The sequence below is a fragment of the Alexandromys fortis genome, unplaced genomic scaffold (assembly GCF_014885135.2).
Source record: "Alexandromys fortis isolate MF-2015 unplaced genomic scaffold, M_Fortis_MF-2015_v1.1 scaffold_370, whole genome shotgun sequence".
NCBI lineage: Eukaryota > Metazoa > Chordata > Mammalia > Rodentia > Cricetidae > Alexandromys > Alexandromys fortis.
Window position 1 is genome coordinate 162,896 of NW_026068242.1, and position 26,017 is coordinate 188,912.

The 26,017-nt window shown below is 52.3% G+C and overlaps 2 protein-coding genes across 3 annotated transcripts in view; both read left to right on the forward strand.

The window, feature by feature from the left end:
• Positions 1 to 19,010, forward strand: part of Agfg2 (ArfGAP with FG repeats 2) — a 37,242-nt gene extending 18,232 nt beyond the window's left edge. The window contains exons 2-12 of one of the 2 annotated variants that reach the window (XM_050131116.1): positions 253 to 346; positions 880 to 995; positions 4,643 to 4,796; positions 5,852 to 6,005; positions 7,926 to 8,051; positions 12,705 to 12,825; positions 13,006 to 13,088; positions 13,193 to 13,273; positions 14,434 to 14,562; positions 16,960 to 17,045; positions 17,618 to 19,010. In XM_050131116.1, the coding sequence (XP_049987073.1) occupies positions 253 to 346; positions 880 to 995; positions 4,643 to 4,796; positions 5,852 to 6,005; positions 7,926 to 8,051; positions 12,705 to 12,825; positions 13,006 to 13,088; positions 13,193 to 13,273; positions 14,434 to 14,562; positions 16,960 to 17,045; positions 17,618 to 17,671 (1,198 nt within the window). In that variant the 3' untranslated portion in view covers positions 17,672 to 19,010. Of the gene's footprint in view, positions 1 to 252; positions 347 to 879; positions 996 to 4,642; positions 4,797 to 5,851; positions 6,006 to 7,925; positions 8,052 to 12,704; positions 12,826 to 13,005; positions 13,089 to 13,192; positions 13,274 to 14,433; positions 14,563 to 15,089; positions 15,368 to 16,959; positions 17,046 to 17,617 lie in introns of those variants that run through there. The other variant, XM_050131118.1, reaches the window with a different exon arrangement.
• Positions 19,011 to 19,173: 163 nt separating this feature from the next.
• LOC126493980 (insulin receptor substrate 1-like) lies at positions 19,174 to 25,968 on the forward strand. The gene is made up of 2 exons (XM_050131115.1): positions 19,174 to 23,899; positions 24,075 to 25,968. The coding sequence occupies exons 1-2, from the start codon at positions 23,470 to 23,472 to the stop codon at positions 25,130 to 25,132; spliced, it is 1,488 nt and encodes a 495-aa protein (XP_049987072.1). The 5' UTR covers positions 19,174 to 23,469; the 3' UTR covers positions 25,133 to 25,968.
• The last annotated feature ends 49 nt before the right edge of the window (positions 25,969 to 26,017 follow it).

Consider the following 26,017-nt stretch of genomic DNA (forward strand, 5'->3'; position numbering starts at 1 on the left):
ACTGGGGGATTCTAGGCAGGGGCTCTACCACTGAGCCACACCCCAGCCCCTCACTGGGGGATTCTAGGCAGGGGCTCTACCACTGAGCCACACCCCAGCCCCTCACTGGGGGATTCTAGGCAGGGGCTCTACCACTGAGCCCACCCCGGCCCTGGCATGGGCTGAGACTGTCTTATGTGCTGTTGTTTTCTTTCTCCTTTCTTATTCAATACATATACCGCCCTGGCTCACCTCTCCATCTCTGCCCTACAGGAGAGGCCTGAACCCCCCACATCGAGTCAAGTCCATCTCCATGACAACCTTCACTGAGCCTGAAGTCTTGTTCCTCCAATCTCGCGGGAATGAGGTGAGCAGCCGCCACCAAAGGAGGAGATAGCAGACTGTGGCTCGGCCACTTGCTAGCAAAACTTTGCCTCAGGATGATTGGAAAACCCAGTAGTTTCCTTTGAATTTCTTTTACCTTTATCTATATAGAACGTGTGTCTGTCTGTCTGTCTGTCCGTCCATCTGTGGTAGGGGGAAGACAAGGTTCTCTTCCTTCACCATCTGGGTTCCAGGGATCCAGCTCAGGCCGTCAACTTACCTTACCAGCCCCCAGCAGTTTCTTCTGGGATGGATTTCTCTTCATAGTTTTAGTATATGCTATCACTTGCTTTACAAATGTTGTAGTTTATGTATGGCCTGACCTACTTACTACTCATGTATAAACTGTGTGGCAGGAGCGCGGTCTGATTTGTAAGTGCCTGCAGAGCCCCCCATAGTTGATCTTGGAAGACTTGGCCTGAGGTCACTAACCAGAGGTCCACCAACGCTGCTGTTCACACTGGTGCTGTTCACACACTAATGTGTTCATACACTCCACCGCTTCCGTCCTTCCAGGTTTGCCGCAAGATCTGGCTGGGTCTCTTTGATGCTCGGACATCGCTGATACCCGATTCCAGGGATCCTCAGAAGGTGAAGGAGTTCCTCCAGGAAAAATACGAGAAGAAAAGATGGTAAGGAGCAAGGGGGAGACCCAGGTCCGAGACACCTTGTTTGACAGCCCCGTTTCCAAAGTATTGCTGGCGTTTTTAAGATCAGGTTTTGGCTGGGTCTGCTCCTCACCCTGACTCCCAGATTCAGTTGGTGTTAAATTCCGACTTCAAATAACAAATTGAAACTGAGTATATTGGTTCATGCCTGTAACCCCAGTTCTTGGGAGAGTGAGGCAGGAGGATCAGAAATTTCTTTTAAAAAAAAAAAAGATTTATGTATTTATTATGTATATGACATTCTGCCTCCATGTATGCCCACATGCCAGAAGAGGGCACCAGATCTCATTACAGATGGTTGTGAGCCACCATGTGGTCACTGGGAATTGAACTCAGGACCTCTGGAAAGAGCAGCCAGTGCTCTTAACCACTGAGCCATATCTCCAGCCCCCAGAAATTTCAAGCCATAGCTGGGCAGCGGTGGCATACGCTTTTAGTCTCAGCACTCAATAGGCAGAGACAAGTGGCTCTCTCTGAGTTCTAGGCCAGCCTAGTTTACAGAGCTAATTCTAGGACAGCCAGAACGACACAAATAAGCCCTGTCTCAAAAAACCAAACAAACAAATGAAAAATGAAATTCAAGGTCATTGGCTACTTTGTAAGCTCTGAACAAGCCTGGGCTACATGAGACCCTGTGTCAAAATAATAAAATGACAAATTGTCGTGAAAAAAAAAAAACTTGTTATGTGTGTCACTAACCCTGCAGTTCTGTTTGAGACATGTAGCCCAGGCTAACCCTGAATTCCCTACATCCCAAGGATGACCCTGAATTTTAGATCCTCCTGCTGCTGCCTGCTGAGTGCTGGGATTACAAGTGTGCACCACCACAGTTGGCTTATGTGGTGTTGAGAATCGAACCCGGGACCTCATGCCTGTTCGGTGGGTGTGTTACCCACTGAGCCAAATCCGTAGCCCTAACCCTGCGGTTTTGACGTCCTTCTTGTTGAAAATGATCGGATCGAGCAGGTAGATCTGTCCACATGCACTAGTTTCTACAGCTCAGTAGATCTTGTCTACACACGTGTGCATGCGTGTGCCAGGGCGCTTGTGTAGAGGTCAGGTAACAACTTTGTGGAGCAGGTTCTCCTACCAGGTGGATCTCAGGGGTCAAACTCAGGTCATCAGTCAGGCTTGGCAGCAAGCCCCTTAGCCACTGAGCCAAGTCCAGCCCTCCATCTGTTTTTACGGCAGCGTCTCGGAGTGAACCGGTCACCGGCTGTCTGGTGAGCCCCTGGGACCACTCGTCTCCACCCTAGAGCTGGGGTTATAGATGTGCTTGCCACCATGCCTAACCTTAGGCGGATGTTGGGGGTCTGAACGCAAGTCCTCCTGGTTATACAGCAGGCATTTAACCCACTGAGCCTGAGACCACTTCCTTGGGGTTAAGATGCTTCCAGGGTGTATGCAGGGAGTAGGAAGGAGTAGAGGTCAGGACAGGCTGAGCTCCTTGCTGAACAAGGTACAGACATTCTCTGTGGGATCGAGAGGGAGAAGTCAGGAAATCTGGTGTGCGGATGTTGATCCTAGCTGCTCCAGAGGGAGTTCAGGGCTAGCCCGGGCAATGTAGTGAGACCCTGACTCAAAAGAAAAAGTGCAGAAAAGGCTTCCTTGTAACCTGTGGGAGGCCCTGGCTTCACTCTCTAGTGCTAAGAGAGAGACAGAGACAGGGAGAGCCCCAGAAAGTAAAGGAAAGGGGCTCAAGAAGGAGGGGGGGGGGCTGGAGAGACATATAGACTCAGTGGTTAAGAGCACTGACTGCTCTTCCAGAGGTCCTGAGTTCAGTTCCCAGCAGCCACATGGTGTTTCCCAATCATCTATAGTGGGATCTGATGCCCTCTTCTGGTGTAAAGGTGTACATGCAGATAGAACACTCATATACATAAAATAATCTTTTTTTTTTTTTTTTTCTCGAGACAGGGTTTCTCTTTTCTCTGTAGCTTTGGTGCCTGTCCCGGAACTAGCTCTTGTAGACCAGGCTGGCCTCGAACTCCCAGAGATCCGCCTGCCTCTGCCTCCCGAGTGCTGGGATTAAAGGTGTGCTGTGTGCGCCGCCACCACCACCCGGCAATAAATAAATCTTTAAAAAAAAAAAAAGAAGCTGGAAAATAAGAAAAGTGCTCCATCCGTACTGTTGTGTGTATGATTAACTAAAACCAAATGGTTTGAGATGTCAAAAGAGGGAGAGAGAAATCCTGTTTTGTTTTTTTTAAACATGTATAACATTCTGCCTGCCTACCAGAAGAGGGCACCAGATCTCATTATAGATGGTTGTAAGCCACTATGTAGTTGCTGGGACCTGAACTGGTTTGTCAAGGCAGGGCTCTTCTGTGTAGCCCTGGCCATCCTAGAACTCAGTTGTAAACCAAGCTGGCCCTGAACGCAGAGTTCCTCCTGCCTCTGCCTGGTACTGGGATTAATGGCATGCACCACCACCTGGTGAAATTCACTATTTTATAAATAACTTATGCTAAATTTAAAAATTTTTAAATTCTTTGAAGAATGGCTGGGCAGTGGTAGTGACACTCCTTTAATCCCAGCATTCGGGAGTCAGAGGCAGGCAGATCTCTGTGAGTTCGAGGCCAGCCTGGTCTACAAGAGCTAGTTCCAGGACAGGCTCCAAAGCTACAGAGAAACCCTGTCTTGAAAAACAAAACAAAACAAAAAAATTCTTTAAAGAGTCCAGATGTGGCACACACTTTTAATTCCAGCATTGGGGAGGCAGAGGCAGGCAGACCTCTATGAGTTCAAGCCAGCCTGATCTACAGAGTGAGTTGTGGGATAGTCAAGGTTACATATTAAAGACTTGTCTTGAAAAAACAAAACCAAAAAATGTTTTAAAAAGTAGAAAATAACCACAACCCAGAGAAAACTGGACATTCCTGAGGGGAAATATTTATCAAATTCTGGGCATGGTAGTATATGCCTGGAATCCCAGCTCTCTGGGATTGAGGCAGGAGGATCGGTTGAGAGTCATTTATGGGTCCATTGTGACACTATGTCTCAAAAAGCCAAAACACTGATGGCAAGATAGCTTAGCAGGGCAAGGTACCTAATACCCTATCTGAGTTCAGTCCTTGGGACCCACACGGTGGAAGGAGAGAGCAGATTCCTGCACGTTGTCCTCTGACCTTCAGTGGCACACATGCCTGTACACTTGTACTTGCACATGTGACACATGCATGCACACGCACATAATAATAAAAAAACCTTTAACATAAAGAAAAATGCATTAAGATACCCGGGGACAGCTGGGCAGGGTAGCTCATGCCCAAACAATCTGGGGGTGTGGCTCAGTGTTAGAACATTTATCTTAGAATCCCCCAGTGAGGGGCTGGAGTGTAGCTCAGTGATAGAGCCCCTGCCTAGAATTCCCCAGGGAGGGGCTGGGGTGTGACTTAGTGGTAGAGCACTTAACTTGCCTGCACAAAGCCCAGCTCACAGAAGAGACACACTCAAGAGAACATTGTTAGGTCACTAAATATTTTTATTCATACTTTAGGTGAAGCAACAATAAAAATTTTGACCCTGTAACTGGTGTTTTCTCAACCACCTCAGCTGAGCACGGTCCAAGATTTTCACTCTTTCATTAGGATAACTGTTCTTTCTCATAGGTATGTCCCCCCGGAGCAAGTCAAAGGACCCTCTTACAGCAAAGGCGGTGCCTCTACGCCTGTCCAGGGCTCTGTACCGGAAGGGAAGCCCGTGCGGACGCTTCTGGGAGAACCTGTGCCATCTCTCTCTGATGCTGCTTCCTCTTCGAGCCAGGTAAGCCTCTAACCTAATCCTCCCCTTCCCACTGAGGTTTGGTTTAGATTGTGTGGAACTGGGCATTGCTTTCCAAAGTCAGATCCTCTGGGTTTAGCAAACGAGCAGTCCAGGGACTGGAAGCTGATTCTCAGCCATGCTACCACCTCTAATTTGTATCTGGTATCCGGGGACCCCAGCAGGAAGTGGTATTGAATGACCTCAGTCCTAACCCTCCCTTCTGAGGAGCCAGGACAGTGCTTCCTTATCTGACAAAGACCTGGAATTGAGAGCCCCTGGACACTGGACAGCCCATGTGTCTTAGGGCTACCTCTATGGGCTCTCAAAAACTTGGTTTTGGGGGCTGGAGAGATGGCTCAGCGGTTAAGAGCATTGCCTGCTCTTCCAAAGGCCCTGAGTTCAATTCCCAGCAACCACATGGTGGCTCACAGCCATCTGTAATGGGGTCTGGTGCCCTCTTCTGGCCTGCAGGCATATACACAGACAGAATATTGTATACATAATAAATAAATATTAAAAAAAAAAAACCTGGTTTTGGGGGCCGATATTCTGAGAGGATCAGCTGAGAGTTACAAGAGGTACTTAGAGGTCTGAGGAACCTGACACACTCTTTCGGCTCCCACAGGCACCAGATACACACGTGGTATATTTATATAAATGCAGACAAAGCACCCATACATATAAAATTAAAAGGAAGAGAGCCAGGCAGTGGCGTCACAGCCTTTAATCCCAGCACTTAGGAGGCAGAGGCCGGTGAATCTCTGTGAGTTCGAGGACAGCCTGGTGTACAGAGGAAGTTCCAGGACAGCCAGAGCTGAAACAGAGAAACCCTGTCTCAAAAAAACAAAAACAAAATTTAAAAGGAAGGAAGAAAAGGGGGGAAAAAAGAGACACTTAGGTGATTTCTGCATGGGAACCCTCTCAGCCCACGCCACCGCCTTACCCAGCCTTCTCTCTGCTTGACCGGGGGCAGCCTGGGGAGATCTGGAGGGACCCAGGTCACAGCTGGGATTCTGACTGCCACACACAATTCTTCCCCCAAATCTGCCAACCAGTCCCAGGCTCGTACAGCCCAGGCCAGAAGCTCCCAGCCTCCTTCCCAGTCGTCCACCAAGAAAGCCAGCACCGACCTGCTGGCCGATATCGGCGGGGACCCCTTCGCTGCTCCCCAGGTGGCTCCAGCCTTTGCTGCCTTCCCAGCCTTTGGAGGTAAGTGCCACCTGCGCTGAGAACCTGTCTCCACCACATATATTACTACAAAGACATGCAGTCCACTGGGGCCTGACCCTTCTGTGGGGCTGGAAGAACAGGGGTCAAGAGACAGCATGGGCTCTATTTGGAAGTTTAGCCCTACAGCATATGAGTGGGGGTCCCGAGTACCTCTTTTAACAGTCAGAGAACCCGTTTGATGACTTTATCCCTGCTATGGTGGGAAGAAGGGAGCCAGGTATAGTGGTGCCGGCCTGTAATCCTGATACCTGGGAGGCCGAAGCCGGAGAATAAAAAGCTGAATAACTTTTTCCGTGTTTGTGTGTGTGCCTTTTCACGTGTGTGCACTTGGAAGCCAGAGAACTACCTTGCCCATTGTTCCTCCGCTACCAGCCACCTTTTTTTTCTTTGTTTTTTTTCTTTGTTTTTTTTTTTAACTCAGTGTGACTGTTTCACGTGTCTGTGTGTCTGTGTACCTCATGTGTGCCTGGAGCCCACAGAGATCAGAAGAGGACTTTATTAGTCTCTGGGACTGGAGCTACAGACGGCTGTGAGTCACCGTGTGAGTGCTGGCCAGCCATCCCCAGTCCTCTGCAAGAGCTCTTCACCATTGGGCCATCTCTTTAGCACTGGCCTTTTTAATTAAAATAAAGCAAACAAAAATCAGTTCTCACTGGCCTGGAACTTGCCATGTCTGCTAGCCTGGCTAGCCAGTGAGTCTCAGGGATCCACCTGTCTCTGTGTCTGCAGTGCTGGGATTATAAGTGTATCACATGAATTCTGGGGACAGAGCTACCCTCTAGCAGAGGGAGACAGACAGACAGACACATTCTGCATCTGTTTTGGAGACAGGGGCATGCTATGTAGCTCAGGCTGGTCTCGAACTCATGATTTCCCACTCCAGTCTCCTGAGTGCTGGGGTCACAGGTGTGAGCCACCATGCTTGGTGTCTTAGGTTTCTGTTGCTGTGATTAAAACACCAAACCAGCTGGGGGAGGAAAGGGTTGCTTGGGCTCACACATCCTGGTTCACAGTCCCTTGAAAGAAGTCCTAGCAGGATCTCAAGGCAGGAACTGAAGCAGGAACTCGGGAGAGATCTGCTTGCAGGCTTGTTCTTTGTGGCTTGTTCAGCCTGCTTTCGGTTTTTGTTCTGTTTGTTTTAAAATTTTGAGGCAGGGCCGCATGTATAGCTCTGGCTGGCCTGGAACATACTGTGTAGACGGGTCAGCCTGCTTTCTTATATAACCCGGGACCGCCTGCCCAGGCTGGCACTGCCTTCATATTAATCAAGAAAATGTCCCCACAGGCTTGCCTATAGGTCAGTCTGATGGAGGTACTTTCTCATTTGTTTTGATGGGATGGGGGGTCTCTAGAGCCTTGGCTGTCCTAGAACTCACTATATAGACCAGGATAGCCTAGAACTCATAAAGACCCCCCTGTCTCCGCCTCCCAAACGCTGGAATTAAGAGCGTGCACCACCATGTATGGTGGAGGCGTCTTCTCAATTTGAGGGTCTTCTTGCTAAATGACTTTAACTTGTTTCAAGTTGGCAAACTAGTCAGCTGTGGTTGTTTGAAAGAAAATGGCCCCCAAAGGGACTGGCACTATTAGCAGGCGTGGCTTTGTTGAGGTGGGTGTGGCCTCGTCAGAGGAAGTGTGTCACTCTAGGGGCGGGCTTTGAGGTCTCCTATGCTAAAGCTACTCCCAGCGAGACAATCCATTTTCTGATCCAAATGTAGCCAGCGCCAGGACTTGCAGCGTGCTACCATGCTGATAATGGACCGGACCTCTGAACTGTAAGCCGCCACCTCAGTGAAATGTTTTCCTCTGAGAGTTGTGGGTCACGGTGTCTAAGACATCAACACATCTGGCTATGAATACATTTCCTGCATGCAGCCTTTGTGTTCCCTCCGCCCATAGGCCAGACTCCTTCCCATGGGGGCTTCGCCAACTTCGATGCCTTCAGCAGCAGCCCCGGCACTTCGGCCTTCGGGAGCCTCCCCGCATCGGTCCAGACTCCGTTCCAGGCTCAGCCAGCCCCTGCAGGTAAACTCCTTGCCCATTTCCTGCCTCTCTTCCAGGAGCATCACCCCTGCTTCCTTCCCTCCTTCACATCCCCAGTGATCCTAAAATAGGCTGAAAAACTGCTTCTCCTTGAAGGGTAGAGCCTGGGGCTGCCCTGTCACAGACAGAGGGCGCTGTGGTCCTATTTTTCACATAAAATCAGTATCAGCACAGATTCTACCCCAAGACAGTTTTCTTTTTAAAAATATTTTATTTTGCTGGGTGATGGTGGTGCACTCCTTTAATCCCAGTAGAGGCAGGCAGATGTCTGTGAGTTCGAGACCAGCCTGGTCTATAGACCGAGTACCAGAGCAGGCTCCAAAGCTACACAGAGAAACCCTGTCTTGAACCCCCCCCCAAAAAAAAATAATTGATTTTGCATATTTGTTGTGTGTGCACACACGCAGGCAGGTCCGTGTGTGCCGTGGCACTCGTGTAGAGGTTACGGGACATCTTTCGTGAGGTCGCATAACGAGTGTCTTACCTGCTAAGCCATCTCCCTGCTCCTCCGACCCAGTCAGAAAGTTTCTGGGAATCCTGGAAGCCTGAGTCCTACTACAGTGTGTACATCCTGTTCTTATTGTCTGTAATATCCTGCCCCAAAGGGTCAAGTGGCTAGGTCAAGTTGGAGGTGATCCCCGGGCATCCACACAGACCCCTTCCAACATCAAAGGTCTTTAAAACCGAGTCTTGTATTTTTAGGAATCGCAGGAGACTTTGGGTCCCTTTCAAGCCCCCAGTTCTTTCCAAAGCCCCCAGCCATCCGTCTTCACAGCCTTAAGCTGTCTCTCTTCCTTCGGCTGTTCTGGACACCAGGAGTTGGCAGCTGAGGGCCGTAGAGACCAGCTGTCTAGGGACAAGCCAGTGACTCACGGTCTTTTCCCCCCTCTGCCCTCCCTCTCCCTTCTCCACCCTCATTAGCAGCCAGTCAGATGCTAACCGGAAGTTACAGCTTTGGTGAGTCCTTTGCAGCCCCCAGCCTACTCAAGGTCCATTGAGCCACACCTCAGCCCCTCACTGGGGGATTCTAGGCAGGGGCTCTACCACTGAGCCACACCCAAGCCCCTCACTGGGGGATTCTAGGCAGGGGCTCTACCACTAACCACGCCCTGGCTGGTCTTGAACTTTCAGTCCTCTGCCTTCTCCGTTTTATACTGATAAACGTGAAAATCCAGAGTGACGAGATTGTCTGGTAAAGGTGCACACTGCCAATCCTGACCTCACAGTCCAGTCCCAGAAACTCACAGGTGGAAGAAAAGAATCAGCTGAGGAAAGTTGTCCTCAGAGCTTCACCTGGCATCGTGCTCTCCCAGACACACACTAATAAACATATAACGTAGAAAGAAAGTTCCTTAAAATCTGTACAAAGGTTCCCGTAAGTGTGTACTGAAAGTAACTGGCAGTTCAACCTTGAGACTGACCAAGCACAGACTACTAGACATAATGAGAATTTTTAATTTTTTTCTTTTTTTGTTTGTTTGCTTGCCAAGTCAGGAGCCCTGGCTGTCCTGGAACTCACTCTATAGACCAGGCTCTCTACTGAAACTCAGAGATCTGCCTGCCTCTCCTTCCTGAGTGCTAGGAGTAAAGGCATGCGCCACCACCACCTGGCCCAACACAATGAGAATTTAATAAGCCAAGAGAGTAGGTCTCTGCAGTCTCCCCCATGGGAAAATGGGTTCAGTGTAGAAGGGAGCTAGCTGAGGGTGACCTGAGGAACTACTCTAATAGAAGCAAGGTTTTGTTATCAACTGACAGAATCACCTCCCAGAATATATTTTTCCTCCTTTTAATAATTTATTATTATTTTATGCACATTATGTTTTGCCTGCGTATATGTCTGTATGAGGGTGCCAGATTCCCTAGAACTGAAGTTTCAAGACAGTTGTGAGCTGTCCTGTAGGTGCTGGGAATTGAATCCAGGTCCTCTGGAAGAGCAGCCAGTGCTCTTAATCGCTGAGCCATCTCTCCAGCCCCTCTCCCCCACTTTTAAGGATTTATTTTTATTTGCATGTATGAGTGTTTTAGGTCTACATATATGAGTATGCCCCACGTATGGAGACCATAAGAGGGCATTGAAGCATCTGGACCTGGAGTTAGGTGGCTGCGAGCTGCCATATGGGTGCTGGGAACCAAACCCTGTTCCTCTGCAGTAGCTTTCGATTTTATCTTATATTTACTTATAGTTAGGTTGGTATGGTGCTTGCCTGGCTTGTCCAAGACTTTGGGTTTGGTCCTTATCACCACATAAATCAGGCGTGGCAGGCCGGGCCTGTCATCCTGGCACTCAGAAGTTTGAGGTCCTCAGCTACAAAGTGGGTTTGAGGCCATCCTGGAATATGTGAGACCCTGCCTTAAAGAGACACAGAGAAGAGCAAGGGTTGGGGAGATGCCTGCCTGTCGCACAGCTGATTGCGTTCCAGATAGAGCTGTAAGTCCCAAGACTCCCAGCCTTCCCAAGACGTTGGTCCTGGAGTCTCTAACTGCAGACAGTGCGCACCCTCACCCCCATCCTGCCACTATGGGCAGGAAGATGCTCACTGGATAGGCTTGGCGAAAATGAAGTGGAGCCGCTCGATGGAGGGTGTAGCTCAGGGGTAGAGCACCTGCCTAGCACATGCGAGGTCCTGGGCCCCATCTCCAGCAACACAAGAGATAAGGGATCTGTTGGACTTGGTGAGAGCTTTTGGCAGGTGGGCTGGTAGGCTGATAGGCTGGGTTTTATTTGTGTAGGTCAGAGGACTGTGGAAAGGGGAGGTTGCTAAACATGCAAAGCTCCTTGAGGCCAGCGAGAGAACTCATTTGTAGCCAAGCCCAATGACCTGCGTTTGATCCCTAGAACCCACATGACGGAATGAGAGAACCCAGCTACTGAGTCCCCTGGCCTCCGTGTGCGCCCCTCTATGCCAGAGAATTAACAAATCAATACTAAGCTGCTGGGGCTGGAGGTGGCTTCCTGGGTGAGCTGAGTTTTTAAGCTCAGCTCTGCCCTCTAGTGTCCACAGGGAAACACTTCCCAGACTGTGAGCCAGCTAGGGCGGAAAGCTCACTCTCTGCAGCTGGGACGCAGAGACCCAGGCAGTACCCAAGAGTTGACTCATTCCTGGAGGCAGCTTCATTAGCTCAGAAACCCCAGTGCTTTGAGTCAGGCAGGCAGGGGAAAAGCACGGACGAGGTCTACCTGCCTCGCATCCTGTGGTTGGAAGCCTGAACGGGGGCTGTCGAGCTGACTCAGTGGGTAAAGGCGTTTGCAGTGCAAGCCTGATGACCCAAGTTCGAGCTCCAGAACCTCCGTAAGAAGCGCTTGCACCCACACACAAATAAGTAAATGTTTAAAAAAAAAAAAAAAAAAGATAAATACTGCCTTTGGAGGACGCAGGACAGAGAAACTCAAATTACAGTGTTGGAGCATTTGAAAGAAGCCAGAACTGAACTAGAATGTGGCTCAGTGGCAGACGACTTGCCTAGCATGGATGATGAGGTCCCGGGTTCTCTACCCAGCACCCCTGGGGCGGAGGCAGCAGGGGAGATACTGATCATGGTTGCCTTCCGACACTCAGGAAGCTGAGGTAAGATTGCTGCCAGTGCAGGGTCTACCTGGGCCACAGAGTGAGACCCTGTCTGAAAAACATCAAAGATTTGGGGCATAACCACGTGGTAGGGCACTTAGCATACACAGGATTCTAGATTTGATCCTTTGTACAATTAATAAACTAATTCTTTTGTTGTTTGTTGGTTGGTTGGTTAGTTGGTTTGGTTTTTGGAGACAAGGTCTCTTTGTGTAGCCCTGGATGTGCTGAAACTTCTCTGTGGACCAGGCAGGCCTCAAACCCAGAAATTCATCTGCCTTTGCCTCCTGAGTTCTGAGGCAGTGCCCACTTTCCTAATTAATTTTTAAAATGAATTAGGAGCTGGAGGGGGGGAGGGCTGGAGAGATGGCTCAGAGGTTGAGAACACTGACTGTTCTTCCAGAGGTTCTGAGTTCAATTCCCAGCAACCACATGGTGGCTCACAGTCATCTATAGAGATCTGATGCCCTCTTCTGGCATGTAGGCAGACTTGGAAACTTAACACTGTATACAAAATAAATAAATAAATAAATCTCTAAAAAATAAAAACGAATTAACTAGGACTGTAGCTTGGTTGTTGGAGTGTTTATTCTGTATACACAAAAGTCCTAGATCCGATTCCTAGCCCCGTGTATTCCAGGCATACTTGTAACCCCAACGCTTGGGAGGTTGAGACAAGGGGAAAGAGGAGAGTTTCAAGGCCAGCCTGGGCCTTTGAGAGCATCTCAAAAGAGAGACAGGACGAGAGGAATGCCATATTGCTGAAGAGACAGGCATCTGTCTAGGACATGCAGGTCCAACTGCATGACATGACGGAAGACAGCCAAGATGAGGGTGGCGGTTTACCACACTGGGGAGCTCAAAAGACCTGGGCCTCACCCAGCACTTCAGGAGATGAAGTCTCCCACGCTGGGTGGTCATGGGAAAACTGGGCTGGCTCAGCGAGTCCAGGGGGTGCCTTACCCGTCATCTCTCCACCCTCCACGGTCACCCCTCACCTCCATCTCCTCTTCTGCCCCTTGCCTCTGGCCTCACCCCGGCTTCCTCGTTTTATCTCGTCATCCAGGGAGCAGCCAGATGTCTGCATTTGGTGCTGCTCCTCTCGCGGCTGGCGCCCAGCCCAGCAGCCTCGCAGATGTGGGTGGCCTCCTGGGACCCAGGGTGGCAGCTGGAGGTCTCCCTGGCAGGTGGGTCCAGACGTGAAGGTTGGTGGCGTTGTCCCGGGCTGATAGCGCCTTATGGCCTGCTTGTCTTCCCCTTGGCTTCCCGGCCTGATCTGGGGTAACACAGTGGACTTGACTCCTCGGGCCCCCTTGCCCTGTTTCTCCTGGACAGTGCCCATTCCCACCTCTCTCCCTGTGCCACAGTGTTTTCGGGATACCCAGCCAGGTCCCTGCGTTACAGTCGTCTGTGCCAGGCGTCAGCGGCAATGCAGCGCTCACCTTTGGAGGTGAGTCCCACCCGTGGAGACCCGGAAGGGGGGTGGGAGAAGCACCCCCAAGATTGAGAGAACTCAGACCATCTTTTGTTCTCCAACCTCTCTGCTGTCTGCAGCCTTCACCAACCCCTTCGCCACCCCTGCCCAACCCCAGCTGCCTTCTACCAACCCATTCCAGCCCAATGGCCTGGCCTCGGGTAAGTCCAGAGCTGCCCTTTCACCATTTCAGAGAACAGAGTCCCCTAACCCTGTGGCTCTTGCTACCCAAGGAGTAGTCGGTCGCCCACTCCCCCCACGCACCCTGGCTGTCCACTAGCCCAGGCTAGACCCATCTGCAGGTCCAAGCCACCCAGTGATCTGAAAGCAGAAGCATCCCTGTCATAACACACAGAATTCCCCCAGAAAACTCACGCAGGTCAACATGGTGGTGCCCCCATACCCCCCAGTCCCATAGTTCTAATACTGCCTAAGGAAAAGGATCACAAGTTCAAGGACAGGCTGGGGTGCACGGTAAAGTCCAGGCCACCCTGGTCTACATAGTGAGACTCCAAAAAGAAAAAAGGAAGAGTCAAGAAAGAAGGAAAGGGTAGGTGGAGAAGAGGGAAGAAAGAACATCTTTTCCCCATTCGGTTCCCATTGGCCGACCATGTCATGATGCTCTTGTTTGCAGCCCCTGCCCGGATCCCTGGGGGATCCACCCTGTCTCCCATCAGTGCCCCTAGAGCCACAGTGAAATCAGAGATCCTTATCCCCTGTCCTTCCGAGCAAGGCCTTGTGGTGCCTTCCCACCTACCCTCCACAGCCTCTAGAGCGTCCCTCAGACTCCTCTGACCCCCTTAGCTTGATGGAGTCTCGGGGCCAGGAAGACAGGAAACCACCTAGGGAAAGCTGAGTCACATATATACTGGGTGCCACATCCGTTAGAGGTCACACTGGCCCCGTGAGATGGGTACCACGCCCACTTTAGGGATGAAAGAATGGAGCTGGGCTTGGTGACAGAGGCCTGTTTTCCCAGCACTGGTAGAAACAAAGGTCTGAGTTCAAGGTCATCTGGCTGCACACTCTGTGACAGAGCTTCCAGGACAGCTTGGGCTGCTTGAGGGGGAATGAGGGAGGCAGAGAGAAAGAGACAGGACACAGATCACCTTGTCTGTGTCCTTTCTACGGGGCCCAGTTTGGTGTGGCTCCAAGCCAGGAGCCCCGAGTGCAGGGAGATCACAGGGTCGGAAGCTCTCAGGGGTAAAACTGAATCGCTGTGTGTATTCTTCCAAGTGACCCCATTCCCCACAGAAGGGGCTTAGGGGTAAAAGCAACTGTTGTCATCTCACCTGCCTGAGTGTCCCATCTCACCCCACAGGGCCTGGCTTCGGGATGAGCGGTGTCGGGCCTGGCCTCCTTCAGCCGGTGCCACCCACTGGGGCGTTCGCCAGCCCCTTTCCTGCCCCGATGTTCCCCACACAGGCTGCACTGACTGAGCAGCAGAACGGTAAGAGGGCCGGGTGTGAAGCCCCCTCCCCGCGGTTCCCAGCGGGCGTCAGGCAGCACAGCCCCTGAGTATGTGTGTGGTCTGTCACTCCAGGCACTCAGGACCCCACAGATGCTCCTGATGTAAATGGTGTATCGTTTCCACACAAGCCCTGCACACTCAGTGTGCACACCCAGCTGCCCAAGAGGCTAAGATGAGTTCAAGGCCTGACTGGACACTTAGACTCCATCTCGAGAACTGAAGAGGGCAGGGGTGTAGCTCACTGGTAGAGCTCTTGCCTAGCGTGAGCGAGGAAGCTAGGCTTCATTCCCAGTACAGAAAAGAAAGGAGGAATCCACACATGTGTGCCCCCGCGCGCGCACACACATACACACACCTCTCCATATGTACATTCTTTTAAGAGGAATTTTATTTTGTATTATTTTACTTTGTTTTTCCTGCGTGTCTGTGTAGCGTGTGCATGCCGTGCCTGAAGAGGCCAGCAGAGGGCATCAGATCCCCTGCACTGGAACTGTGAATGGGTTCAGCCTTCACCAACCTACTGGGATTTGAGCCCTGGTCCGCTAGGAGAGTGGGCCCGTGTTCTTATTCTTTTTGTTGTTTTGGTTTTGGGCTTTATTTTTTGTTTGTTTGTTTGTTTTTCTTTTCGAAACAATTTCTCTGGCTGTCTTGGAACTCACACTGTAGACCAGGCTGGCCTCAGACTCACAGAGATCTGCCTGCCTCTGCCTCCCTGAGTGCTGGGATTAAAGGCGTGCACTACCACTGCCCAATCTTTTTGTGTTCTTAACTGTAGAGCCATCTCTCCAGCCTTTGCTTTATTGTTGGTTGGTTTATTGTAGTTCTGTTTTCGAGACAGGTAGCTCTGGCTGTCCTGAACTCACTCTGATTAACATTTCTTTGGGGGTGGGGTGCACAGGTCACGTCACTGCTATGGTCAAGACAGTTTGTGATAGTCGGGTCTCTTCCGCCACGTGGATCCTGGGGAGTGGCCTCAGGTTTGGCAGCGAGAGCCTTTACTACTGGGTGCTGAGCTGAGCTGAGCTACCTCACCAGCCCTCTTTGGTTTGCAGTATGTAGCCCAGGCTAGCACTGAATTCATGATTGTCCCACCTCAGCCTGCCGGGCGCTAGGGTTGCCTGAGTGTGCCACTCCGCTTGGCTGTTTATCATCTAGTGCAACAGAACGCCATGCAAATAGCAGTTAAACTGTATTAAAGAGCTGACAAGAAATTGGGGGGTCCAATGCATGTTAGACGTAATTTTTATCTTTATTTTATGCTTGTGTGGTTGGTTTTGCTTTTGTTTGAGACAGGATTTCTCTCTCTGTAGCTGTCCTGGCTGTCCTGGAACTTACTCTGTACACCAGGCTGTCCTGGAACTCACAGAGATCCACCTGCCTCTGCCTCCCAAGTGCTGGGATTAAAGGCACAAGCGCCACCATTGTCCAGAGGCATATTATTTATTATGTATACAACATCTGTCTGTGTTTATGCCTTCAGGCCAGAGGAGGGCGCCAGACCTCTTTACAGATGGTTGTGAGCCACCATGTGGTTGCTGGGAATTGAACTCAGGACCTTTGGAAGAGCAGGCAATGCTGTTAACCTCTGAGCCATCTCTCCAGCCCCCCAGAGGCGTATTTTTTAAATTGAACTTTTATTTATATGTATGTGTGTGTCTGTGTGAGTATGTATGGGTATTCCCAAAGGCCACAAAAAGGCACCAGATGCCCGGGAGCTAAAGTTATAATCTGTGAACTATCCAATGTGGGTGCTGGGAACCCAATTTGGGGCCTCTGAAAGAGCAATGTGTGCTTTTAACCAGGTGCACTCGCGTGCACACCCATACATGCACGAACACCCTCACATGCATGCGCACACATATAAATACAAATTTAAAAAATTTTAAAAATAGTATTTTTTATTTTTGTGCGTTTTTTGTTTCTTTGTTTTGTTTTGTTTTGTTTTGAGACAGGGTCTCTACTCTACACAGCCCTGACTATCCTGGAACTCACTCTATAGACCAGGCTGCCCTTGAACTAAAAGATCGCCTGCCTCTGCTTCCTGAGTGTCAGGATTAAAGACATGAACCACCACCGCCTGGCCAAAATAAATATTTTTAAAGATATTTTTTCAGTTCATAGTTGCTTGAATCTTAGGAAGACAAACTTCTTGCAGGGCAGGTGGGGTGTCGCCTGAACTGTGTACACACAGAGACTCTTCTGACCAGTAAGGGGACCAGATGAACCACAGACCTGCCTGTGTCCCCTGATGGCTCCATACTTTTCTCCCGAGAATTCGGGAAGGGTCCCCCCCTGGGTGTTCACTAGAGATGTAGCAAGTGGCTCCCCTCCAGGAAGGTGACAGACACACTCAGCCAAATTATCCTTGCCTCCCAGGCTCTTCCTTTGGCGACTTGGGAACCTCCAAACTGGGGCAGAGGCCTCTGAACCAGGCGACTGGGATCTCCACCAATCCCTTCATGGTGAGCACCACGCTGCGGCATCGGAGACACAGCTCTGCAGAAGGCTGTAACGGGGCGTAGCTAGGATGCCATCCGTGAAGCATGTGTGTTCGCCCTTGCACTCACAGAGGCCAGAGGAGGGCTTGAGGGGTCCTCCATCGCCCACCACCTCCTTTTCTAGACCTAGACAGCCCGACCGGCGGCCAGCAAGCCTCCTGTCGCCGTCCCCAGAGCACTGAGGCTGCAGGCACACCAGCTTTCTTCTTGGGTGCTGGAAACTCCTGCTCAGGCCGCCATGCTTGACAGCAAACGCTTTTACTCCTAGAGCCAACACCCCTCCTCCCTTGTTTGAGACCGAGTCACACTTTGTAGCTCAGGCTAGCCTAGAACTCATGATCCTCCTGCCTCTGCCTTCCAAGTGCTGGGTTTTCAGGTGTGCATCGAATCGCCACACCCAGCTCTCAGGTCCCCTCTGTGTCCCCCTCCCTTCTCACCTCCCCCATCTCCGTTGCTCTGTGAGCCTCAAGCACAGTTGTTCTGTGGCCTCCAACAATCTCCCCTCCTAACCTATTAACCTTCTGCTTTCTTTCCAGACTGGATCCTCAGCATTTGCCTCCAAACCTCCAACCACAAACCCATTCTTGTAGCGCTGCTGTGTCCTTGGGGGAAGAAGGGGTCCCCCCTCCTTTGTGGAGGAGGCTCTGACATCCCCTGAGAGCCCTGGTGACCGTCTGCCTGTGGGGCACCTCTGTGGGTCTGAGGCTGGGGTTGGGCCTGCTTTGCAAGGGTTAGGGACTCGGGGCTTGTGGATGAATCAGACCGCGGCCTCCTGGCCTGCTGCCCAGAGGCTTCCTCCCTGCTCGCTGTCCCCTACCCAGGAAGGAGCCCAGAAGGAGCGAAGACATCCTTGCCAGGAGGCCCCACAGTGGGTATTTCTGTCAAATTATTGAGTCTGAAGATGGGCCTCTATCTTGTCCCTCCTGGACTGGAGTGAGAGAAGTCAGGCGCAGCCCCCACGGCAGCCTCCCCCGCCCCTCCCCAGGGAGCAGCTGCTCCAGGCCCAGCTTCCAAAGCTGCCTCACTTCTCCCAGATAGAAGCAGCGCCGGGAATGTAGGGTAAAGATGAGGCTTGGTGTTGACAGCCTCCAGACAGTCCTGGGACTGGGAAGCTTCTGGTGTCCAGGCCTTTTGTTTTCCTGGCTCAGCCACACCCTCTTTTCCACCCTCATCCTCCCTCCCAGGTGGGCCCCTATGCTGGCACTCAGGACGGGGAGCTTTACCCACAGAGCACGCATGCCCGGCTCCTCTCAAGCACTTTAGTTAGCCCTGTCGTGTTTGGATACCAGTGTTTTATATTTATACATAGAGATTTTCTAATATAGCCTATTATATACATACATACATATATATATGCATACAACATATGTAAACAGACAGACACCCAGCCATTCTTCCTCTCCCAGACAACCCTTTAACTCGGGTATGGAGCTGGGTTTGCCACAGGCCTGTAATCCTAGAACTTGAGGGACCGAGATAGGAGGGTCACAAATTCAAAGCTAGTCTGGGCTGGAGAGTGAGTTGAAGGCTGATCTGGGCAATTTAGCAAGACTCTGTCTCAAAAAGGTAAGAAGTAAAAAAGAGGGCTCAGGATATTGTTGGGTGATAGAGTCAAGCCTAGAATATCCCAGTGTGGCTCAGTGGTAGAGCATAGTGGTAGCATAGGATTCTCCTGCAAACTTGAGGAGAAGGGTAACCCATCTGTGCCTGGATAATAAAACCTGGAGCCCAAGGGGTAGAGGAAGGACAACCAAGTATCCTCATTCTCCACAACACACACAAACACACATGAAGAGTACCCAGGGCTAGGCTTTTCCAGTGGAAGGTCTGTGATTGGCTGGGGCGGTTGTTCTTTTCTTCCTCCACATTCCTCCCGCTGCTCCCAAAGATCTGCACCAAAGCTTGTTTGGAGGCAATGTTGGAAAAGTCTGCATTTGAAAGGGAAAAAAAAAAAAAGTGGCTCTCGGTGTCGTGCTTTGTGCCAGCTGGAGTGGACACGGGTCAGTCAACACGACTGATCCTTGACTTGGCTCTTCCGATCTGCAGCGCCTGGGCCGATAAACGTGTGACCGCTACCAGAGGCTGAACTGTGTACCCTCTGTTAGCGAGAGTTAGGGATGAGTGAGGGTCCCCATCTGGGGTTGGAGCCCCGTGGTCACGGGGCAGGCAGGGAGGCGGGCGCCACAGGGAGGTGGATTTGTGAGTAAACAGGAGCCTACCCCCACCCCAGAGAGTCCTCGGCACCTCCAGCAGTTCCTCACCTGGGGCTGTGGTGTCGGTAGCCAGGTGTTCGCAGGGGATAAATACTGCCTCTAGCGGAGAAGAGAGCTAGGCCTTGGCCTTGCTGTTTACCCCGGGAGGCCTGCGCCCGCCCCTCCCTGCAGACCTCAGCCAAGAGGTCCTGGCCCTTTAAACTGTTCATTCTTAGGATTTCTCTGGGCCTTCCGCAGGGACTGGCAAAGGGATGTGGAATTAGGTTATCAGTTTCTTTGCTTTATAGATTTTTCTGGAAAGATTTCTAACTCCTGCTATTTGCTAAGCCAGGCTTGGCCTTCCCTCTTTGCAACAAGATTCAGTCCCTCACAGTTTCTTACTAGCCTAGCCTCTTCCCTCCTTCCCCCTCTTGGGAGGGGGGAGGAGGGAGGTCATCCAGCTGGCTCCTAGCCTTTGTACCAGATTTTTCCGTATTTACTGTTTCCCTTTTGATTTTTTTTTGGGGGGGGGTCATCTTTAGTATCACCCTACCCCACCAGCACCAAGCATGTGTAGCTTAGGCTATCCTTAGTTTTGGGGAGCTAGGGTTCCTGGCTTCTCGCATGCTGGGCAAGCACGCTCCCGAAAGAGCCACGTCTCCGGGTGCTTCCCTTTCCCCTCATTCTGCCTTAAGCCAGGAGTCCCAAGCTTATTTTACCCGGCTTCCCTGGCTCTGGCTCCAGATCACTTGAGTTTTAAAAGGCCCTAAAGCGAGGCCCCGTTTGCCCTCTGTGTAAAGTCACACTGTGCCTTATCCCAGGACCTCCTAGCCGCTATCCCTCCGTCCTGTCCTGACTGACATGGACCCTGGCCAGCGTTCTGGGCAGGGCTGGATGACTGGGCTGAGAATCTGCCTGGGGTTAGCCTCAAACATTCCCTGGGCATGGGCTGGGGCTGAACCACTGTCCTTGGCAAGGAAGGGCCCAGCACCCTTGTCCATCTAACCTCTCCAGACCAATGGCCGAAACAACGGAGGCACCCCTGATGGGGTGTGTTGCCTTCGTACAGCCTCACCTGACTGCTGTGAATCCAGGCGTGTGTACGTGTGTGTGCGCACACGCACGTGCACACATCACACACAGACTGGAACAATGTATTTGGCTTATACCCTCTGGCCAGGTCTTTCTCTCTGTACGGGCCCTGGGCAATCTCTATCCATACCATGCAAGTGACAGCCCTCTGGCTCAGGTCTGTCAGTCAGCCACGGGCAGCCTCTGTGGGTAACAAAGCAGAAGCTGAACTTCGGGAGTTTTCTCCACGTGAGAGCTAGAAGGTAGGATGATTGAGGGAGCTCACTGTATAGCTTGGTCTTGTACCCCCATCCCCACCCCTCCACCCCCACTCCTCTCCACACACACACACCCAGAGAATAAGCCTTCACAGGGACCATCCACAGCCCCTACTAAATGGATTCCTACCCCTGCTAACAAAAGTCTTCCGTAGATGTCATGCGCCTCCAACCTAGTAAAGGCCTAAATTTGCCACTTCCTGGGTTGCTGGGGTTTCAGACTATAAAATATTGTGCTCAAGTAAGTACCAAGAGCGGAGCTGTTGCTATGACAACTGAGATAAGCCAGGCTTTCCCTGGTACCCAACAGACCAAGTCACCTGGCACCGCTTCCGTCCCCTTATTCTGGCTAGTCTACACCCCGGGTGCTTGGGTGGCTGCTGTTTCCTGCTGTATCTTTTACCCAACCCTCCAGGGCTGAATGACAGGGTGTTTAGAGCCGCCTGTGACAGCACCTGTGAGTTCACAAGGACAGATGTTTGCGAGATGACCAGGCTAGGGATCAGGAAGAAGATAGGGAGAGACCCTTCCTGGATAGCTTCAGTCCTGAGGGAGTGAGACTCCTTCCTTTGCCATGGAGTCCTGCTCGCTAACTGGCTAGAGAGCTGCGGTCCCCACTGCGCGTCCCACTCGGGGGCTCTGGGGTTACAGTTGTGTGTGGTCACGTCCAGCTTTCGGGGCATCCTGAGGACCCAGCTCAAGTCTCAAACTTGCACAAATGCTTTACCCACACACGGGGCCATCTTCCAGGACCTGCCAACTGAACTTTGGGCATTTCTTTCAGCCCTGCCTGGGTGGGGCTCTGGCAGGCCGGGACGCCCCTGGGGCAGGCCTCAGGTATTAGATACCCATATGTATGATGATGGTATTGGCTAATCGCTGTCAATACGGTGTTTAGAAAGGTGCCTAACGAGGCCCAGCTTCGTGATCAGGGCAAGTGAGCTCCCCACTATCCCAGGTTACAAATGGGCATAGACCTCTGTTTGGGCCACCCTTGGACTAGCCTGAGAAAAAGACCCGCGTTCCCCTGCTTCTGTTTACTTGTTACATGGGTGCCTTACCTGAGGGAGCCCCTCCCCCAAGTACCCCAACAGGGTCCCACGGCTTAGCCTTTTCTCTAGACCTTCAGCTTCCCTCAGATTTTGATTACCACAGCATTAGGGGGTCGCCATGTCTGCTTAGGCACCACCACTTGTCAACTAAGCGTTGACAAAATGCGCCATGCCGCTCCCAACCCCAGAAAAACAAAATATCCAAGGGGCTGGGGGGGGGGGGCATAGCTCAGATGGTAAATGCTTGCCGTGCAAACCTGATGGCCTGCTTGAGCCTCAGAGTCCACATAAAGAGTGGGGATCATGGCATGCCTTGAAATCCCAGTACTCCGTTAGCAAGATAGAAGACAACCACTAGCCAGCCAGTGGTGGTCCACACCTTTAATCCCAGAACTCAGGAGGCAAAGGCAGGTGACCTCTGAGTATGAGACTAGCCTAAATCTACAGAGTTCCAGGACAGCCAGGGCTACCACTAACCAGCCTTAAAGCTCCCAGGCTAGCATGCCTGGGGTACACAGCAGCACAGAGGCACAAAGGGACCCTGCGTCAACGGGATGGAAGGCAAGAACCAACTTCCAAAAGTCAGGCAACCTGGTTATACACATAAATATTTTAAAAGCTGGGTGTAGTAGTATGCCCTTGTAATCCCGGTGCAGGGTAAGTGGAGTCTGACAGATCCCTGGGGCCTCCTGGCCTGCTAGCCTAATGTACTAGTCGAGTTCCAAGCCAGAGAGCCTGTCTCAGAAACAAGGGGATGGCTCTTGAGGTCGTCCTCTGGCCTCCACAAGCTTGTGCACTCAGTCTGACCTCTGACTCCTCCCCCCCCCCCAAACGTCTCAGGACGCAAAGGGTCATGAGGCATCTACCACAGAATCTGGGCTTCTGTGAACACAGCCACCATCAGGTTCGGGTCAGCTGTTTGACTCCAGGGCGGTGAGGGGCACTTTGAAGGTGTCCCTGAGAAACGACCTCTTCTTTCGCCGTGTCTCTCAGTGGCTACCTGGATGCATGGGAATCTGGAGGGTACAGCTCGTGACCGGGGACCAGTCTACTAGGTTCCCTATCCTGGGACATCCGTCGCCCCAAACTCATTGAGGAACCGCTGTCAGAACTTCTGCCCAGTGTTCAGCAGCCAAGTTCCCTGAATAACTCAGGAGCAAAGGCACAAAAATCATCTCTGGGTGGGAAGGAGAGGGACACTGAGGACCTAAGGGTGGAGGCTGAGCCGGGTGGCTGCTGTCAGGATGGCCGGCTAAGCCGTTCTTCTAATTACCGGTCCCATCACTGCTAACCACAGCTGCGGCGGCACCCTGGCTTTTTGGCTTTCGGGATTGCCCCAGGCTGCCCCTGGCGGTACTCCTCCACCCCCATATCCAGTCAGCTGATTGGTGGAGACACCCCCCGACTCCCCGCCCCTGTGAAAGTTCGGTCCCAGCGGTGCAGGACTCCTACTCTAGCCTATGAGTCCCTAACTCAAGTTCCTGCACTCGGCCGTGGGAGGGTTAACGTGAAGGGGTGGGGATTCTCAGTTAGGGAGGCTGACCTAACTGAGGCTGACCCAGCTGGGTCAGCCTTCCTTAGATCCAGGAGTCCTGGTGTCACTGGCCACTGGGACGCTTGAGTACAGGCTCCTTGCTCACTTCAAGTCGGGAGAGGGCGTGGGGAGATGCAGGGTAGCTAGAACGGTTGCCCATCTCCCAGGTCTCTGTTACTCGTCCCAAGCTGGTGGTGGCTCAGGGGACCAGACCTATCCAAATCAGTCCTTCCGAGGGCACTTGATTGCCTTTGGTTGGAGATGAATCCGGCAGGTACGGGTCCTACAGTCTCCCCCGGGGCCGAGTCCACGGACGCGTCCCTTGGCCCACCATTTCCCTGGCCCTGCCCACCCGACGTGCGGCTCTGTGGCCACCTGCGGAAGCAAAAGTCCCAGCGCCGCCGCTTTTTCGTTCTGCGCGCCGACCCTCCGCGCCTGGAGTGCTACGAGAGCGAGAAGAAGTTCCTCGCCAGCGGCTGCCGCCCACCTCGACCCCGGCGCAGCGTGAGTCTGGAAGGCGCCTGCACTATCAGCAAGCGCGCGGATGCCCGCCAGCGCCACCTGATCGTCGTCTATACCAGCGACAGCAGCCTGGGTGTAGCGGCTGCCAGCGAAGCGGAGCAGCAAGCATGGTACAGCGCCCTGCTGGAGGTGCGCGCCTCTGCCGCTGCAGCTGCTGCCACTGCTATGGGTGAGCCCTGGGGACACGGAGGGCAGGGGTTTGCCGACTTAGCTTATCTAACACTCGTCTCCCCCAGATCACCAAAGGCTCGAATCTTGAGCTTTCTTTCACACGTCTTGGTTTCTTGGGACACGGTGACCCCCAACCCCTGCCTCTCACTGACTTGCCTATCTATTCTCTCCAGGTCTCAGTCCCCAAGAGGCCCCTGAGTCTTGGATCTTTGCCCCGTTCCAGGACGTCTGGCCTGTGACACTGCGGTCCAAGGGACTGGGGCGAGCACCAGGCCTGAGCAGCGGCACCTATCGCCTGTGCCTGGGTTCTGGGGCTCTAAGCCTCCTGCGGAAGCCAGGAAGCAAAGGCTCCAGAGACAGCCGGGCATCACCACCACCGGCCCTGCGCCTATCCTTGCTCAGTGTGCGCCGCTGCGGCCATGCAGACTCGTTCTTCTTCCTGGAACTCGGGCGCTCAGCGCCCACGGGTCCCGGGGAGCTGTGGATGCAGGCGCCTGATGCAGTGGTAGCCCAAAACATCCATGAGACCGTCCTGGCTGCCATGAAGAGGCTGGGGAGAAGTGCAACCAGTGGCAAGGATGAGCCGCCGTCCGCAGATCCTCCGAAGAGTGCTTCTGCAGCCCCTCCCCGGGCACCATACGAAACCCCTGCTTCTGCAGCGCAACCGAGAAGCCCGGGTGAGAGAGCAAAGCAGGACTACCTCAAAACCTTGGGAAGGATGGGGCCCGCACCCCCCTACAAGGGGCTAGATCTGGGCGGGGACTACATCACCATGGGAGTCAGGGATGACTACGTGCACATGGCAGGAGGAGAGGTTGGTGACTACATGTTGATGGCACCCCCAGGCCTTCCCCCCATCCCTGCCAGGATAGCTCCTAGCAAATCGCTCCAGGATTGTGAGAGCACAGAGTACATGCCCATGAATAGACTCTCACCAGGGCCTTTTTACTACGAGCTCAAGGCCAAGGAGCCTGAACTGGGCCATCGAGGTGCCCTCTGCAGCGTTAGGGACAGATGGAGACCCACAGAGGCTCCGACCTGCTCTTCCCAGCTCTCAGAGGCATCTGGGGACTACATGTACATCCCAGACTGTGTAGGCATGAGCAGTGCTAAGCCCGGGTCCCTGGACAACTGCCTCAACTACGTGGACTTGGACCTAGTTCCTCCCCTGGAAGTGCTTGGAGCAGCCCCTGGGGAGAGTCCACATAGCTATGCCAGCATTAAGTTCTAGAACCTTCTGGGAGATGGTCAGGGAAGATACAAAAAGAAGAGAAAAAGTTGCTAAGTGTACAGCTCAGCTCCCGCAAGGGGCCAAGGCTACCATGTTCCCTGTCAGGTGCTATGCTGCCCCCTTGCCTGCCACCACTTCCAGCCACACACTACCTACAAACCCTCAGAAATAGGTTCTCCCAAGAAATTAGACTTTTTTTTTTTTTTTTTTTTTTTGAGACAGGGTGGGTTTCTCTGTAGCTTTGGAGCCTGTCCTGGAACTTGTTCTGTTGACTAGGCTGGCTTGAACTCACAGAGATCTGGCCATCTCTGCTTCCCAAGTACTGGGATTAAAGGCGTGAGCCACTTCTGCCCGGCGGCGAATTTAGACTCTTTTAAGAGAGAAAGTTCTAGAACCTCTCTCACTCCAACCCAAAAAACCAACCCTAAAGCCTTAAGAAGTTTTGGGCCTTCCCAGATGAAACCCAGATCTTATCTGCCTCAGGCTAGCTGTGGCCAAACCAGAGATGAGGATTCCCTACCCCAATTTGGACAGCCCTGTCCCCTAGATGTTGACAGCTAAATGTCACTGTGTCCCCCCAGCCTAAAGTTATCCTCACCCAACTTTTTCAAGTCAGAGAGCTACTCCTAGGGCCCCAGCTCAAAAGTGATGGGAGCATCGGGGATCATGTTTGTGCTCCCCAGCAACCTGGCTCCTGAGCCAGCCTCCTGCGGTGCCAGTCAAGCCCCCCTGACCGTTCCTGGGCCTGACCAAGCCAACCAAGTCCTTGCTTCCTACAGCACAGCCCGTCACATCCTGTGGACCCAACCACCCATTAAAAGTGCTCTGCACCCTGACTGTCTTGGCTCGATGGATTTCCCTGCCCCAGGTAGTGGGTGACGTGAA